This window comes from Primulina tabacum, chromosome 8 (assembly GCF_025594145.1).
Source record: "Primulina tabacum isolate GXHZ01 chromosome 8, ASM2559414v2, whole genome shotgun sequence".
NCBI classification, from domain to species: Eukaryota; Viridiplantae; Streptophyta; class Magnoliopsida; order Lamiales; family Gesneriaceae; genus Primulina; species Primulina tabacum.
In genome coordinates, this window is record NC_134557.1 from 9,920,116 (window position 1) to 9,936,690 (window position 16,575).

The window sequence follows — 16,575 nt, forward strand, 5'->3', positions numbered from 1 at the left end:
AAGTGAGAACAAGTTACAACAGAGTATAAGCAAATTGGACTTGGACAAGATTTTATTATTTCTCGTGCCCGGAAAAAATATGGACCTCAAAAATATCTCTTAAAAAGGAATAGTAGTAGAAAACCACGTAAATATCACCAAGATTCAAGGGAGAGTAGTATGGCTATTAGTCTATCACCATGTCCACGCAGCTTGTTCTTGGATTCTATGTCCTCAAACATTAGAAGAAAAAGAGGATTATATTCGGAGAAATTAAGGTTGGCTATAGTTTTGAACACTTCTTTCTTGGATTCCATTCCTGGGAAAAGGCAGCTCTCATCTTGCTCTAGAAATGGGTTGAGTTCCAGAAACAGAAATGGGAAGCTTATTGTTGTCAATGAATTAGGAGGGCAGTACGAAGATACTTTCAATGACGTCAAACTTGTAAGTCCACATTTTTTCCATATATATATATATATATGAAATAACCATATTTTTAAGCACAATTTGGAAATTGAGGTGTTTCTATTGAATAACTTAGATGAATTGAGGTTGAATTTAAATCGATAGATTTCAAAACGTGATTTTTCAGTTTTAATAAAGCTTTAAATCAATATCTTACATGTTTATATAGCATTTTATGTTAATGAGAATGGATTTAAAATCTATCCAATAATAAAGACTTTGTAACTAATATTTAAATAAATAAGATATGAATTTAAGATTTTATCTATTGTTTTAGTGTTACCAATAAAATTATAATCGAAATCAATTGACTTTTCAAGTCATATCTATCCATTCAAAATGTAACATGAGTGAATTTGTACTTGCAGGAGATAATCAATTATTTTACATTCAAAGCTGTGAGGACTGTTCTTGAACAACTCTATGAGCTGAATCCACCGCAATACATTTGGTTCTACGGGTAAACCAACTTCACTGCTCATGATATTATCAAATTAAATACATTTAATTGTCCAATATTTTTATTACCAATGTTTTTTTTAATGAATATATTACCAATATTATGATATATATAAATTTATACGAACCAAGTAATTTAAAGCATATTTATAAAAGTAGTTTGCATATGCTACGTACTTCAAGATTTAGATGAAATTAAGATTTCGACATTTTTTTTAGTAATCGGGTCTGTCCCGACGACATTTTGCAGCTTTGTTTCGACCAACGGTGAATCAAAAGATTGGAAACGTCTTCTTCAAATTCTTGTAAAGGTAATAAATTAGTCCAAGTGCAGAAGTAGATTAATTGGATACGTAATTATTAATATTTTTTAAATAATATTTTGGCATTCTAATTTGTGTGTAATTATTATTTGAAGGAAAACCAAGAACTTGCAGAAAGAGTGATGATCACCCGCCTTAGCCTCTATGGAAGATGGATTAAGGTATTCTTTTACGTCTCCACTCTTTCATTTAGCAGTGGAATATGACAAGAGTAAATCTCTTGTGAGACGGTCTCACGAATATTTATCTATGATACGGATTAACCCTACCGATATTCACAATAAAAAGTAATACTCTTAGCATAGAAAGTAATACTTTTTCATGGATGACCCAAATAAGAGATCTGTATCACAAAATACAACCTGTGAGACCGTCTCACACAAATTTTTGCCATATTACTATTGCGACATCCGCATCCCGGATATATTGGGAGGTCCCTAAAAATATAAAAGGCCCACATATTTTTGGTGAAATTACAATTTTTAGACTATAAATGGAAATGATTTCACTTTTGATCTAGCAAGTTGTCAAAGCTGCTTCGTCTTAATTCAATAAGTTGACATTTGTATTTACCTTTCAGTCATTTTTCAATGGAACGTTGACATATCATCGAACATGTTAAAAGTATTCAATGTCACATCAACAAAATTTGAAGTGATGTCAATAATATCATATGTCATGTCACCACTTTGCGAAATATTCTAAAAGTGAAAAATAAGACTAACTTCTAATTGGACCATGACCAAATTTTCCCATATAATCCAGGATTATATATATATATATATATATATAGCAGGGGGCAGGGAAATCATACTAATTGAGTCAATCAAAGTAATTTAGATTGATTTTGTTAGGAAATCATGAAATGAAAATTGAATAGTCATATTTATTTTCTAAAAAATTTATGAAAAATAGTAAAAAAATAAAAATAAAACAAAAATTAAAGGAGATTATCACTTTTAAAATGTACAGATACATTTGAATCGCAAGGATTGATTTTGAAACTTGTTCGAGTTTTATAACCACCGTTGAGTTATAATTCTATCCCTTCAATTGCACGGTATATAATATATTAATATATCTCTCATATATATCCCTTGATCTAGTTGTGTTTAATATTATCTACCAAACTTAATTTTTTTTCGTAAATCTATTGTTAACGATTTCTTTTGTTAAATTGTTAGATTTAGGCAAAGGCGAAAATACGGTCTATTTATTCGTGACAAACTTTAATACATATGTGATGATACCGAATTTTTTTTGGTTTCCGTCTGGTGAGAGTGATCTTCGAACCTTTAATATTTGAGCCGGGACTGGTCGGAGATTTTTCCGACATAACTCCTCCGACACTCAAGTTAGATCTTGACTCAAGAAGAACGAGAAGCGACAAAGTGTGGTATGTAAATTAGTGCTAAGTGAAGCATTGTGTGAATCCCTCAAACAGTGAACCATACATGAGTATTTATAAGCGTTGAGATGGCTAGTTACCATAACGAGAAGAAGTTTATCTTAGGGATGGTTCCCATGTAAAGGTAAATTCTTATCAAATCCCGAATATTTTCGTATATTTAATCATATTGCGGGATTATCGAGATTTCCATGGATTTAAAAAGATCACACATGTATTCTATATATGATAAGGTTCTTAGGATAGAGCTCAGACACTTAGATTAGGATTGAGTCTCAGCTCGTATAATCAGTTTGGGTACCACCCCCTACTCGGTCATCCTACTGGGACTTATACAATAATCTATAACATACTTCCTCAAGTCTAAAGCCCGAGGTAATGGGGCTTCGTATGTCAACATTGAGCTACATGAAACCAGATCAAGTACATGGCTAAGACCTAGGTGAACAGGGGCTTGGTCGAGCATGGCTAAGGACCTCGTCCGAGCACAGGGGCTCGCTCGAGCATGGCTCAGGGTCTCAAGAAGGGTTAGACTCAAGAAGGGTTAAGTTGAGGGGGCATCAATAGTACCCTCTTTTCTGGTCTAAAAAATGTATTGAATTTTAGATCAGTTGATGTATTTAATCGAGCTTTAAGGTCTTCAGGTTTTGCCTTGGCTGTGAGAAAATCTAGACCACTTATTATGAATGATCAAGATGGCAATATCGGTGACCAACTTTTCTCACCATTGATAATAATTTGGTCGGCTATGATCAAGCGAAGGTTCGGATCCCGAATTGTTTAATGTGCATGATCCAGGCAGTTAGTTCTTGATTGATCTGATGGTTATGTTTGCTCATTCCTTTCTATAAATAGGGTCTTTCTTCCCTCATTTTCATTTTCTCTCCTCGCGCCATTTCTCTGCCAAAATCAAGAGTATCTCCCGTACTCCTGCACCAATAGCTAGGTCCACCCTTCCTGTGTTCGTTACCTTCTCTTTAAAACTCTCTTCTTATTCTTGACCTCTTTGGTACGTTCTTTATCTTATTCTAGTTGTGACAATTTAGTTAAGAACTGACTGAAGCCATAAATACCTCTTCTCCCTCCTTTAGGAGCTCGAGTGACCCCGATCTTCGTTCAGTTATAAATAAGAAATTAGCTCAAATAATAGAGGAAAAAGATCGGTTGACCACTGCAAGGTGTTATTGGTACGAAGATAAGGCTTCGGTTCTTGATTCTAGTGATGTTTCTAGGATTGGGAATATCACGATTATATTCGAAGATCGATATCCAGATCCCAAAAATCACAGATAAGCTCATCTTCCACCCGAGGGATATTATACATTTTAATTAGATCAGCTAGAGATGGGTCTTCGGTACCCGATCCTTAAAATCGTACAATGCCTTTGCGAGCACTATCTGATATGCTCAAGCCAACTAGCTCCTATTTCCTTTTGCACACTTGTGGCCTTTGGGGACTTGCTCAGGTATTTTGATATACTCTTTTTGCTACCGTCCTAGATCGTTTTGTGCAGATTAGAAGAAAATAAACATGTCGATTTTATTTATCACCTCGTCCTCAATGCTATTTTCTAGATGGGAATCCTTCCTTTTACATAGGTTGGATGTGCCAGTATTTTTATGTAAAGTCTGAACTACTTCCTTAGTATGCGACATGGTTTGGGCTGATAAATTAACACTTAGGGATCCACCAACATTTAGGCATGCCATTAATCTAACCAACTTCTAGCTAATACATCAATGAAATGTTTTGACATCAAGGAGTTGATCAAGGATGATCTTATCTGTAGATTTAGGTTTTGCAAAAAGGGGGTCGAAGTGGAGGGGGTCATAGGTATATTTTCCTCACCTTCCTCACTTTCATATTCCTAAAAATGAACCTTAAACAAGCTCTTTATTTTTTTGGTGCTTTGTTTTTGTTTTTTAGGAGAAAGAATTATGAAGACCGAAATGATCCAGAGCATGAAGAGGAAAAGGCCGATGTCGAGACTTCTTCGAATTCCTCTAACGCCAAGGGTAAGGGAAAGTAGAAGAAAAATGTGCCCATTGAATCTGATGAACCGTAAGTGAAGAAAAATCTTAAGGTTACTGTTCCGTCCCCTACTCCCAGGGGGTCCGGGAAAGAGACTAGTGGCTATTTCCATGTTTTCAATAACCACAACTTTGAAGAGATCGACCAAAGGACATTTCCTAATCACGGGGTATCTTTCCTAGCCGAACAATCCGGTACTGAGGCTCTAAATTTTGTTCGGCAGTTGGTCTCCTCTGAAGAGCTTGTCATCATAAAGGCCGCTTCCGACCTTCAAGCTATGAAAGCTATGTCCCTTATATTTTATGCAGGTAACTGATTTTATCTCTTTTGTATTAATAGTACTTCTTTAAAAGATATATATTCATTTTGCAGGTCCTCGGTTTTGGGGAAGAGGTCATTGACTGGTATGCGGAGCTCAAGAAGTGGCTAGTTCTTCCAAAAAGTCCATGGATGATACCCTCACGTCATGAATAACTTATGAAGTTAATTGAAGAGATTCATACAAAAAGTGAGGAGGAGAATGTGGTTTTATTAGACGAAGTTGAAGCCACCCGACCTCAAGGACATGTCTTTGAGAAGGCTGCTTGGGCGGAACAAAAGACACTTCAGCTCGTGGAACAACTTCGCAAGAAAGATCATGAGGCCGAGGGCATGTGGTTTTAGAATAAGGAAGAGTTCATCCATTCCTAGGAGTTCAATTCATTGTGTTCAGAATAATCCATTTTGTACTTCGAGCATGGGTTCAATGGGTGCTTGGTTCAAGCACAAGCCAGTGGGTATTCCAAAGCAGAACTTCCTTTTTCCTTTCTTGATGTGGTCAGGGCTCTAGAAGACATGACGAAAGGTGAAGTTATGGTTGACGAAGAGTGAAAGTCCGGAAATCAAGGCCGAAGTGATGGGCTTGGCCGAGGAGGCTCTTCTGCCCATTTATCTCATGTTTTAGACTTTTTTTGTTCAATGTACTATGGTATTTAAAACTATGTTTGTCTTCCTTACGTTTGGCTCCTGGTGTTTTCTCATTTATGCTTCTTTCTTTATTTACAAATATTTCAAGACTCTTTGCCCTTAAACGTTTTATCTTAATTTTCGTCTAAGTTATTAGAACGTAACCAAGTGGGCACGATGCCCGAGCACTAGAGTGTAAACACTATACGTACAAAGTAACCAATGTTTTTCCCTAACACTAAACTTATTAAAATTGAGAGGATGATATAAAGCACTATGTTAGGAGCGAAGCTGGTCTTGTATACAATGTCGAGAGTGAAGTCAGACTTTTAAACCATGCCGAGCATGAGTTGGACTTTATTTTGTTGTCGAGAGCGAGGTGGGACTTTTGTTTTGTTGTCGAGCGCGAGGTCGGACTTTTTAATCATGTCAAGCGTGAGGCTGGACTTTTTAACCATGCTGAGCTCGAGGTCAGGATTTTTGTATAATTGTAAAAAATATTATATCAATGCAAAATATTATTCATCAAATCCTTGAAAACAAAGACATAATTGTAAAAGCAAAAATAATAGAATGAGTTGAGACTCTATCTAAGCATAATATTTATTCAAGTGCTTAATGTTACACGGACACTTGGTCTTCTTTCCTTCAGCATCCTCCAAGTAGTAAGCCACAATGACCACTATTCCAATAATTTTGTATGGCCCCTCATACTCTGGGTCCAACTTTCCTCTTTCCCCCAGAAATTAGATCTTCTTCATGACAAGATCCCCAACTTCGAACAACCGGGGACACACTCTTTTATCGTATGCTCAAGCCATCCTCTTCTGATAAAAGGCCATCCGAAAAGTTGCTCGACTTTTCTTCTCTTCCACTAGATCCAAATCCATAGCCCTTAGTTAATCATTATTCAGTCCATACCCATTCGGTCCATACCCTATCACCCGATCACTTTCCTATCCGATATCTGCTGACAAGACAGCCTCGGTCCCATATACTAAGCTATATGGTGTTTCTCCAGTTCCCGTTCGAGCCTTGTTCGATAAACCCACAACATGCTAGATAATTCATCAACCCACTTCCCTGTGACAGAGTCCAGACAAGCCTTAAGAGCTTGAACAATGGATCTATTATTGACCTCGATCTGTCCTTTGCTTTTGGGATAAGCTAGTAAATATATGTCATGTCTTCATTTATTTACACTATTCTTGAACATTAGAGCCGCAAATCTGTCGCCCATTCTTAGATATGAGCCTCATCGGTATCCAAAACCGACACACCAGATTCTTCTATAAAAATTTCAAGACTTCTCCTTCAGTAATTTTGGACAATGGTTCGGCTTTTGCCCAATTGGAGAAATGTCCACTACCACCAATAAAATTTTTATTTGGCATGTGCTTATGGAAAACGGTCCTACAATTTCCATACCCCACTGATCGAAAAAGCGAGGGAAAACGATTGAACTCATGAGTTCGGCCGGTCTCCACAAAAATTAGCATGTTTTGGACAATTATAACATGAGTTCACTACCATTGATACATCTTTTTTCATGGTTGGCCAAAAGAAACCTGCCATCAAAGCCTTATGAGCTAAGGCCACACTCCCTAAGTTATTACTACAACATCCATCATGAATTCTCGAAGGACATAATTAGCTTCTTCTGGGTCCAAGCACTTCAATAGAGGTCTAGAGAAAGACCTCTTCTATAATATCTCATCTAAGAGTGTGAAGCAAAGTGCTCTTATCCTGACCTCCTAAGCCTTTTTTTGTTCAACTGGGGTTCTCCCATAAGTATTGATGAACATCATATCTCCAACCCTTTTCAATATTTCTACTACCTTGTCATTAAGATAATCAATTTGAGAGACAAGCTCCTGTCCGACCAGTTCTTGCCCTGATGGTTGAGAAAAAGAGCTGGCCATCTTGGCCGACATGTCTGTCTTTTCATTTTCATTATGAGAGACTTGTTCCATGATCAACTCTGAAAAGTCATCTTTATATTTTTTAATAGCTCGGACATATTTGACCATTTTCTTATTTTTCACTTTGAACCTACACATACTTTTTTGTATTACTAAATGAAAATCTGAATATAGGATGGATCGAGTAACACCCTCGGCCAAATTTTTTAGAGTGCTGTAGTTGAGTTCAGCTCCCTTCAATGTATGCCTCACAAAGTAAACAAGATGATGAGCCTATCTTCTTCTTTGACCAAGACTGAACTTACAGCCTGGGGAATAACTGGTAAGTAAACAAAGAGTTCAAGGGTAGGTTTGTTCAAGACATGGAGCTCCCTTAGATAGGCCTTCAGTTCTTGCAACACCTGCTCACTTTGATCACTCAATTCAAAATTTAACTTTCCAGAGTACCATAAAGAATGGAAAACTCCTATCCGCAAATCAAGATATGAATCAGAATAAAGCATAAATTCTCTCTGTCAATCGTTGTACTTCTTGGATATTCCGAGGAGAACTCATAGAAAAGAGGTCTTGTACCTTATTTGGATTAGCCTCAATGCCTCTGCGGGTCACCATGTGACCCAAAAACTTCTCTGTCTGAACCTTGAACACACACTTGCTAGAGTTCAACTTCAAGTATTCCCACAGAGTTTGAAAAGTTTCATCTAGGTTCGATAAAAAAACTGATCGACTAGCCTGGAATTGATCAATATATCATCCACACAGACCTCTGCATCCTTTCTCATCTACTTCTTAAAGATTTTATCCATAAGCCTATGATAGATGGCTCCAACATTCTTCAACCCAAAAGGAATTACTACAAAACAAAAAATTATTTCAGATGTAATAAAACTGACTTTATTTTTGTCTTTCTGCTAAGAGAATCTGATGATATCTTTGATAAGCATGTAGAAAACAAATGAGCTTTTACCCCGTAGTGGAGTCGACCAACTAATCTATCCTCGGGAAGGGATATAGTCATTGGGGCAGGCTCAGTTCAAGTCTCATAAATCTACACACATCAATCATTTTCACGATGAATTAGACACCGATACCACATTAGATAACCAAGTCAGGAAGAATACTTTTTGAACGTGTCTTGATTTTAATAAATTAGATCACACATGTATTCCATGTCTGATAAAGTTCTTAGGATGGAGATCGAACACTTAGGTCAGGAGTGAGTCTCAATCAGTTCGGGTATCACCCCCTACTCGACAATCCTACTAGGACTTGTACCATATTAAGCCCCGGGTAATAGAGCTTTGTATATAACATTGTGTTACATTGAAACCAGATCAAGTACGTGACTAGGCCCTGGGTCAAATAGGCTCGGCCATTCACGGCTCAACTGACTAGGTAGGGGCTCACCAAGCATGGCTCAGGGCCTTGGCCGAGCATGGCTCACGATGTCGAGAAGGGTTTGGTCTTGGGAAGGTATAAGTTTTGGGGAATCAATATGGTTTGTGATTTTTATTTTTATGATTTCATGGTTGTTAAAACATTCGATCACTATGCTTATTTTTTAAATCTAAAAGCTATACTTAAGAAAATTAGTTTTAAAAAACATGATTTTTTTTTAGTTGGATGAGAGGATTGTTACAATTGAGTCTCAAACTTGAGATCTCTTGTCCTAAATTTGGTATCTTGGTGCTAGATGAGCTACAAGTCAGCGACAAAACCTAATTTCAGTTTGTAAATTTTTTCCCTTAAAAAATGACCTCATGGGTGTGGAAGAATTTAATTCATTGTCGCCAGAGTTCGAATCCTGATATATTTTACAATTTAGAGAGAATCATATAACTCCAACCACAAGGGTCATGATAATTTTAATTTGTAGTTCATTGTAAGATCGATAACAAATCACATCAAGTCGAATAATCTTTATAGAAGTTGAAAAGGGTATTGCTTACTTTTCAAATCAGGTTTTACGGTATACAATTTAATATTACTGAAGTATTTTATATTTAAATTTACACGATATACATAGTTCAAAATTAAACTTTAAAATTGGTCTAATCAACGGATTGATTTATCATAGTAACGTGTCATTTAATTAGGGAGGAAGGGTGTGTATTAATTATTTTAAGTATAAATTCCAATTATGAATGTATAGTTTTCCATGACTCTTAATTTCATGTGTTCCGTATTTGATATTGATGAATGTAGAAATGTGACCATGGTGAAATATACAAAGAGATTTCAGAAGAGAACTTGAAGTTGATGAGAGATAGGCTGCTGGAAACCATCATATGGCCATCTGATGACATACCATCATCTCAAGATCCCAATATTTAAATTTAATCGTCTTTATATTTGTATATTGGGACGCTATCCCACGTAGTTCTTATAACGAGAATTAACATATATTACACACATTAAAATAAATCTAAACATAAACAATAAAGCAAAAGACATATATATTATTTCAAAATGAGAGGAAAAAGACTTTTATTTTCCACTTATTTTTGTTTCGATAGATTTTCATGTTTATAATATAAGCTTTTTATTCCCGTGATCACATAAAGAATGTAGGAGAACACATCAATATCAAATAAGCAACAGTCAAGTTATTAAATGAAACAAAAAATTAACAAGTTACATGATTAATACAAAAAACATGCAGATTCAAATCCCATTACATATTAAATATATAATCAATATCCACAATTTTCTTATTGATCTTGAAACGTACGTGATCTTTTTGCCACCATGAACACTTCAATTTACATCAAGAATGATTTATTTCATGGACATCGACAGAATTTTGACAGAATCATCGGGTACATCGATGACATGAAAAATGACCTTGAAACAATCTATACCTAGATCGAGGATTGGAGCATCTCAAAAATCTTCCAAGAAAAAATGGCTATTGAACTCAAAGTATATCATATTGGCGTGTATATTTATATATGGATACCAATCCAGATATTTTACATAAACTATACATATATAAAATTTGTGGGTCGGATCATTTTTAAGGGTATAGTTTAAAGAAAAATGTTATTTCTTTATTTATATGTATACATTGTAGAAGACAAAATATTAATATTTTGAATATAGTGCAAAAGATGAGCGAATCATTCTTGGAAATCAAGAAAAGGTAAGGAGGAGACGTTTGCCAACAAACCCTCCCAATCCAATTCTCCCAATTTGAAGCTTTCTTCATGCCAATTATTATTTTCATGCCCAACCAATTCCTCAACCTTCACATTACTTCCGAAATGACCATTAATCCAATGGTGGTGGTGGTGGTTGTTGTTGCCACTAACATCATAATTGTGCTCCAAACCCCTTATCACTTCTAACTTAGGGACACAAAGGTCATTTTCCAATCCCGTCACACAATTCTCCATCACCCCATAATACCCTATGTCTCCCACAACACCAACTTCTTCTTGTTGCAAGCATGCAGGCAAGTTGAGGAGGGAATGATCATAATCATTCGACGCGACGAAATTATTGTCTGGATTCAATGCATGGTTGAAACCAGGGTTGGCGAATGGGGTTCCTAAAGCCGCTAGGGTTTGCATGGAGGAGCACGAAGAGGAAGAGGAGTCGGTGCAAAGGGCCGGGACAGTGTTGTATCCTTGTGTGAAGACTACTCCTCCATTTCCAAGAAAAGCATCAGTGTAGCAATCCTTGGCCCCTGATGGATCATTGTTGTTAAGAGAAGTTGTGAATGAAGAGTTACTATTATTATTAGTCGTGTTATTCTTCAACCTCTTCTTGATTGTGGAATTCCAAAAATTCTTTATTTCATTGTCTGTCCTCCCCGGAAGACGCGTCGCGATTTGGGACCACCTGATCAATCGAAAGTTCGAAAATAAGAACTATGTTTAATCATGAAAATAATCCATACTCTAGGTTTAGTCAAAAGACATATATCCTAATTATTATATATATATACACTAGCTAGGATTAGTCTATATATAGTTTGTAGTAAACTAATGCATGCATTCCTTTATGACATCTTGTAGAGCTCTATAGTATGTACAACCATTCAACAATTTCCGTGAGCCAAACCCCAACTGCTAAATCTTGATTTACTCCTAATTTTCATGTCCTTTAAATGTTATACACACGTAATGATTACGTAAAAATCGCCCCCCTACAAACTTCCTTGTTCTAAAGATTTGAATTCAGATGCTAGTTGGTCGAACATGCAAGAAAAGAAAACTAAGAAAAGACCGTAGGTGGGATATTACTTACCTGTTACCAAGAATGGAATGCAAATGAAGGATAAGTTCTTCCTCCTGAGTTGAAAACGCGCCCCGTTTAAGATCCGGCCTCAGATAATTGATCCACCTCAATCTACAGCTCTTTCCACACCTCTGCAACCCCGCATTCCTGGCGATATCACTCCAGCAACCTTGTCCACTCATCAACATATACTTCATCAACTTCTCGTCCTCCTCGGGAGACCACAGCCCTTTCCTAAGCTTCGCCTTAGTGACATTGTTCAACCTTTCCTTAACCATTATCGTTGCATCAGAATTTGGCTTCCTCATGTAAGAGATTTAATTTGTTTCTGAGTTTGTTTGTTGTGTGCTTAATATTTCCAACTGGCTTGATGGGGACTGTGAAAATGGACATAAATAGACGGAGATGATTAGAGTGAGAAGGGATTATGTGAAGTGGAAGCAAAATATGCTGCAAAATTTATGATATACATATGATTATTAGCTTGAGAGTGAAGAAAATTTCATCAAAGATAAGAAGACATGCTGTCACATTCTTTCTAACGCTTTATAAGGTCCACATTCAATCCGTTTTCCACTCCATCTTAATTTCCTTAACCATCTCTCACTATACATATATTGTTACGATGCAACATAGAATAATCGAAACCTGATCCTTGAGTTGCGCTATAATAAGGTTTAAAATATTTGAGTTGTACCATTATCATCAGTCATACTTTTTGATAAAACAGCAAGTATTCGATCCTACACAATCTTTTATATATGTTTTGATAAACTCCAATTCTAATTGTATTACTATTACAATTTATAATCTCTCTCTCCCTCCCTTAGTGAGACAAAATTACTTTTGCCACGCTTTGCAATTAATAAAAGATTATGTATATGACATATAAACATAATATTTCTGGTGAGAAAGAAATATATATTTCTTTTTTGAGTTAGTTTACATGAACATCATTCTAAGCATGTCTGTCGGATTTCGTTAACTATATTCTCAAGCAATTTGTCTGTCGGCACTAAACTTGATTCTTTAATTTGTTTTCAAAGCTGCGTAGACCTTCCCCCCTTTACCCATGAAACCAACCCTTTAACCCTAAGTCATTATTATTTTTTGCTATCGGTCCCATCAATGTTTTATCACATAGTTTTAAAAACCCTTTTTTTCTATTTAATTTAATGTAATTGACACATCTCTTACATGTTATATTTTTGCAAACGATAAGAAACATAAACGTCAGATACATTAAATTTAAATTTGAATTTAACATGATTTCTATCTATGAGAAATTAATTAGTTGTCGATTATTATTAACTCTTAAATAGAGATAATTTAATTTATAAAATAATTGAAGGTAAAAATTCCTTTCAAAAATAGTGTTATTTGGCAATCTCAAGCACGATGCTCTGTTCTTTGGCAAAAACTTATGTGAGACGGTCTCACGGGTCATATTTTGTGAAACAGATATCTTATTTGGGTCATCCATGAAAAAAGATTACTTTTTATGCTAAGAGTATTACTTTTTATTGTGAATATCGGTAGGGTTGACTCATCTCACAGATAAGGATTCGTGAGACCGTCTCACAAGAGACTTACTTCTGTTCTTTAAACACTTTTATGATTTATCATATATTAACCACAATATTTAACTAAGCAGTGGTTAAGAATATATATAATGTTATAATTAATTTTAAAACTCGTACATTGCCTCAGACTTAATTAACCTCTTTTGGAGAAATTTAATTATAATTAATCAGAAATTATATAATGTTGTGCATGGGCGACTCATTTCTTTTATTTTGGGATACACTTTTTAGATTAAAATAAATATGAACATTGTACAAGCTACTTCTCTCAACATTTTCTATTTAGACTAGGTCACGGATTCGTGAATTTTTTTTAGTAAGACGAGTCAACTCGATTCATACTTTAAATGAAAAGAAATATTTTTAATATTAAAAATAATATTTGTTCATGAATCAGATCGAATTAGTACGATAACTAAAAAAAAGCTAAATTATGTTAGAATATCAACACAAAGAGTAACAATCACATTTCGATGTATAGAAACTTCTAAGATTGCGTGCATGGATTGCTTCATTTGGAGACTTGGATAGCCGAATACATTGATGAATGAATGATTGAATGAACGAATGATTAATAACAATAATAATAATAATAAAGAAACAATGAAACCACACACACACTGTCACACACTCTTACCAAATTTATAAATTATATATTAGAGAAATTTTGTATGAAAACTAAGGCAGAAGCCATATATTGATGTCATTTCAAGAAAACATGCGTATAGTATAGTTGATCTTTTGCATGCTGACGTTGAAACTTTGGACTTGAGAGGAAATTTTTCATTGAAAGAAAAGCCAAAGTACGAAGCTCAGAAGCTACTCAAGATCCCATGTGTATCTATGCAGATAAAGATGAATGAATATATATACATATATACATACATATATGTATGTATAGGAAACGTACTCTTTCGTATTAAGACAAAGAAAACATTGACAGATCTTTCCGTTTGTTCCCTTTGCTTGGTATATATGTTTTCCTAAGAGAAACTGGTGTTAGACTAGGTGCTATTTTGTTTATTCAAACGGATTTTTCATTTGAAAAATTGTTCATGGGATTAGGTCGATTTAGATAGGTTACGACGAGCATGTAAATTAATCCTGCGATAATCAAACTAAATATGAAATATATATATATATCGATTTATTGCACTATGATTAAATCTTTTTTATCAATTAGATTATCAAAATTTTATATAGATCAGTTTACAGAACTAGTTGCAATAACTTCATTAAAATTCAAAATAATCCTTAGAAAATGCACCACCTCTCTTTCATTTTCAAATGCAACCCTCTTGTTCTTCAAAAAAAGAAAAAGAAAAAGAAGAAGAAGAATAAGCAATACATCCTCTTGTCATTTTCAGTTCTATTTTATAATATTTTACTGAAATACGACTCTTGTACCTAATTATTTGGTTAACTTGAAATCAACTTAATCTTTTTATTTTACAGTTAATTTCTATTTAGTTTTCACCTCTTTTTTTTTTGAAGAAAAGTTTAGCTGTCACCTTTCGATTAATGAAAATTTTTTGGGATTATATTTAGTCATTGATGGAATATTCATAATTATGTTGATCTTTTTAAGCGTAATTAAATTTCCTTTTTATATTTCATTACAAAAAAAAAAAAAAAATTGGGGTATTTGAATGTGTATATAATCAAGTTACCTGCATTTAATATTTTCTCTTAAAATTTATAATGATATATAATTCTCATATAAGATATTTGGAGTTATGTTGTTGCAATTTAGCTGGTAAATTAATTATATCGATTAAATATTTGGATTATCTATGGAAAAATTTTATTTTTTATGCCAAAGATATTGCTTACTATTGTAAATATGAGCAAACTTCACAGATAAAGAGATCCGTAAGACCGTCTCACGAGAGACCTACTGTTATTTATAACAATAACTTAACGTGTATCAAAATAACTGCGCATTGTTGCAAATTACATGTCGTACAATAATTTAAGGTTTTGACCAAAACGATCTTAGTGAGTACTATGTTGCAAATTATATGTCGTAGAGTAATTAATACAATTTTAAGAAGGATACAACATGTCGTGATCATAGATTTCATATAGTTTCTATGAAACATTAATGACGAGATACATTCAAATTAAAGTCGCTTTTTCAACGACTTCAAAATGAAGGGAAGTTGCTGGTGGATATATCGTTTGCTTCATACACACGTTTTGATGAAACAAGAATTCATGTTAGGATTAATTGGGATTTAGATCCTGAGTCTAAACATAGATTATGATTCAATCCGTGTATCAGAAAAACTTAGTTTCAAATATATATATATAGGATAACCGACGAGAAACATCAGAAAAAAACGAAGAAGAGCTATGTTTACAGAACTCGCAATCAAAACAAAATCTGAGATAAAACATAAATTATATAGACAAAAAATAAGCATGAATTCATTCTCGATTACAAAATAGACACAAAATTTAGATCTATTGAATTATCTATGAACTTAAAATTTGGTAAAATTTTGGATTTTGCGGAGAATATAGATGATGAAACAAAATTGAGTTACATTAAATAATGTGAATTTAAATGATTCTTAATCAAAATGTTGCTCACATTTTTAACTGATATCAGCTCCAAAAATATAGTTTGAAATTTAATTTTATCTCTCATTAATGATATTTATATACTTAATCAAACTTCTTTTAATAAATAAATACGTGGATCACCAAATATAAAGTGCTTAAAATAATTCTTTTAAAAAAATTGATAATTTTAGAATACAATGCTTAAAAAAACTTTTTTAAAAAAAAATATTGAATTTCGTACTTTTTAAAATATAAAAACATTTCGATTGAGCTTTTTATTCCCCTAAATTAATATATGTAAAATACAAATTTATATTTTTTAACTTTCAAAATTAATTAAACAAGTGACAATTGTTTAGCACAATGTATTACAGATACCACTGCTATCTCCATTTCTTATTTCTCAACTTTTTCCATTCATTCATATTTCGATTTCAATTTTCCCAATTAATTCTAAATTTAATATAATTTATTAAAATATTTTATATTAAAAACAAATTCTTAAAACTTATTGACATTTTTTCAAATTTATATGACATTGTGTGAACTCCATCAGATGATCATCTCATATAAAAATGTACAACATCAAGTGCTATATTTTCAGTCACAACAGAAGATCCAAATCAACGTTCAAGAAGCGGACAGTTAT

The 16,575-nt window shown here is 34.0% G+C and overlaps 2 protein-coding genes across 2 annotated transcripts; one reads left to right on the plus strand and one right to left on the minus strand.

The window, feature by feature from the left end:
- The first annotated feature begins 87 nt into the window (after positions 1-87).
- LOC142553687 (chaperonin-like RbcX protein 2, chloroplastic) lies at positions 88-10,085 on the plus strand. The gene is made up of 5 exons (XM_075664127.1): positions 88-423; positions 813-904; positions 1,154-1,214; positions 1,322-1,387; positions 9,739-10,085. Exons 1-5 carry the CDS (start codon positions 160-162, stop codon positions 9,865-9,867), a joined length of 612 nt encoding a protein of 203 aa, XP_075520242.1. The 5' UTR covers positions 88-159; the 3' UTR covers positions 9,868-10,085.
- Positions 10,086-10,503: 418 nt separating this feature from the next.
- On the minus strand, positions 10,504-12,193 carry LOC142554516 (transcription factor MYB83-like). The gene is made up of 2 exons (XM_075665185.1): positions 11,785-12,193; positions 10,504-11,376 (listed from the first exon to the last, which is right to left on the minus strand). The coding sequence occupies exons 1-2, from the start codon at positions 12,081-12,083 to the stop codon at positions 10,653-10,655; spliced, it is 1,023 nt and encodes a 340-aa protein (XP_075521300.1). The 5' UTR covers positions 12,084-12,193; the 3' UTR covers positions 10,504-10,652.
- Positions 12,194-16,575: the final 4,382 nt, after the last annotated feature.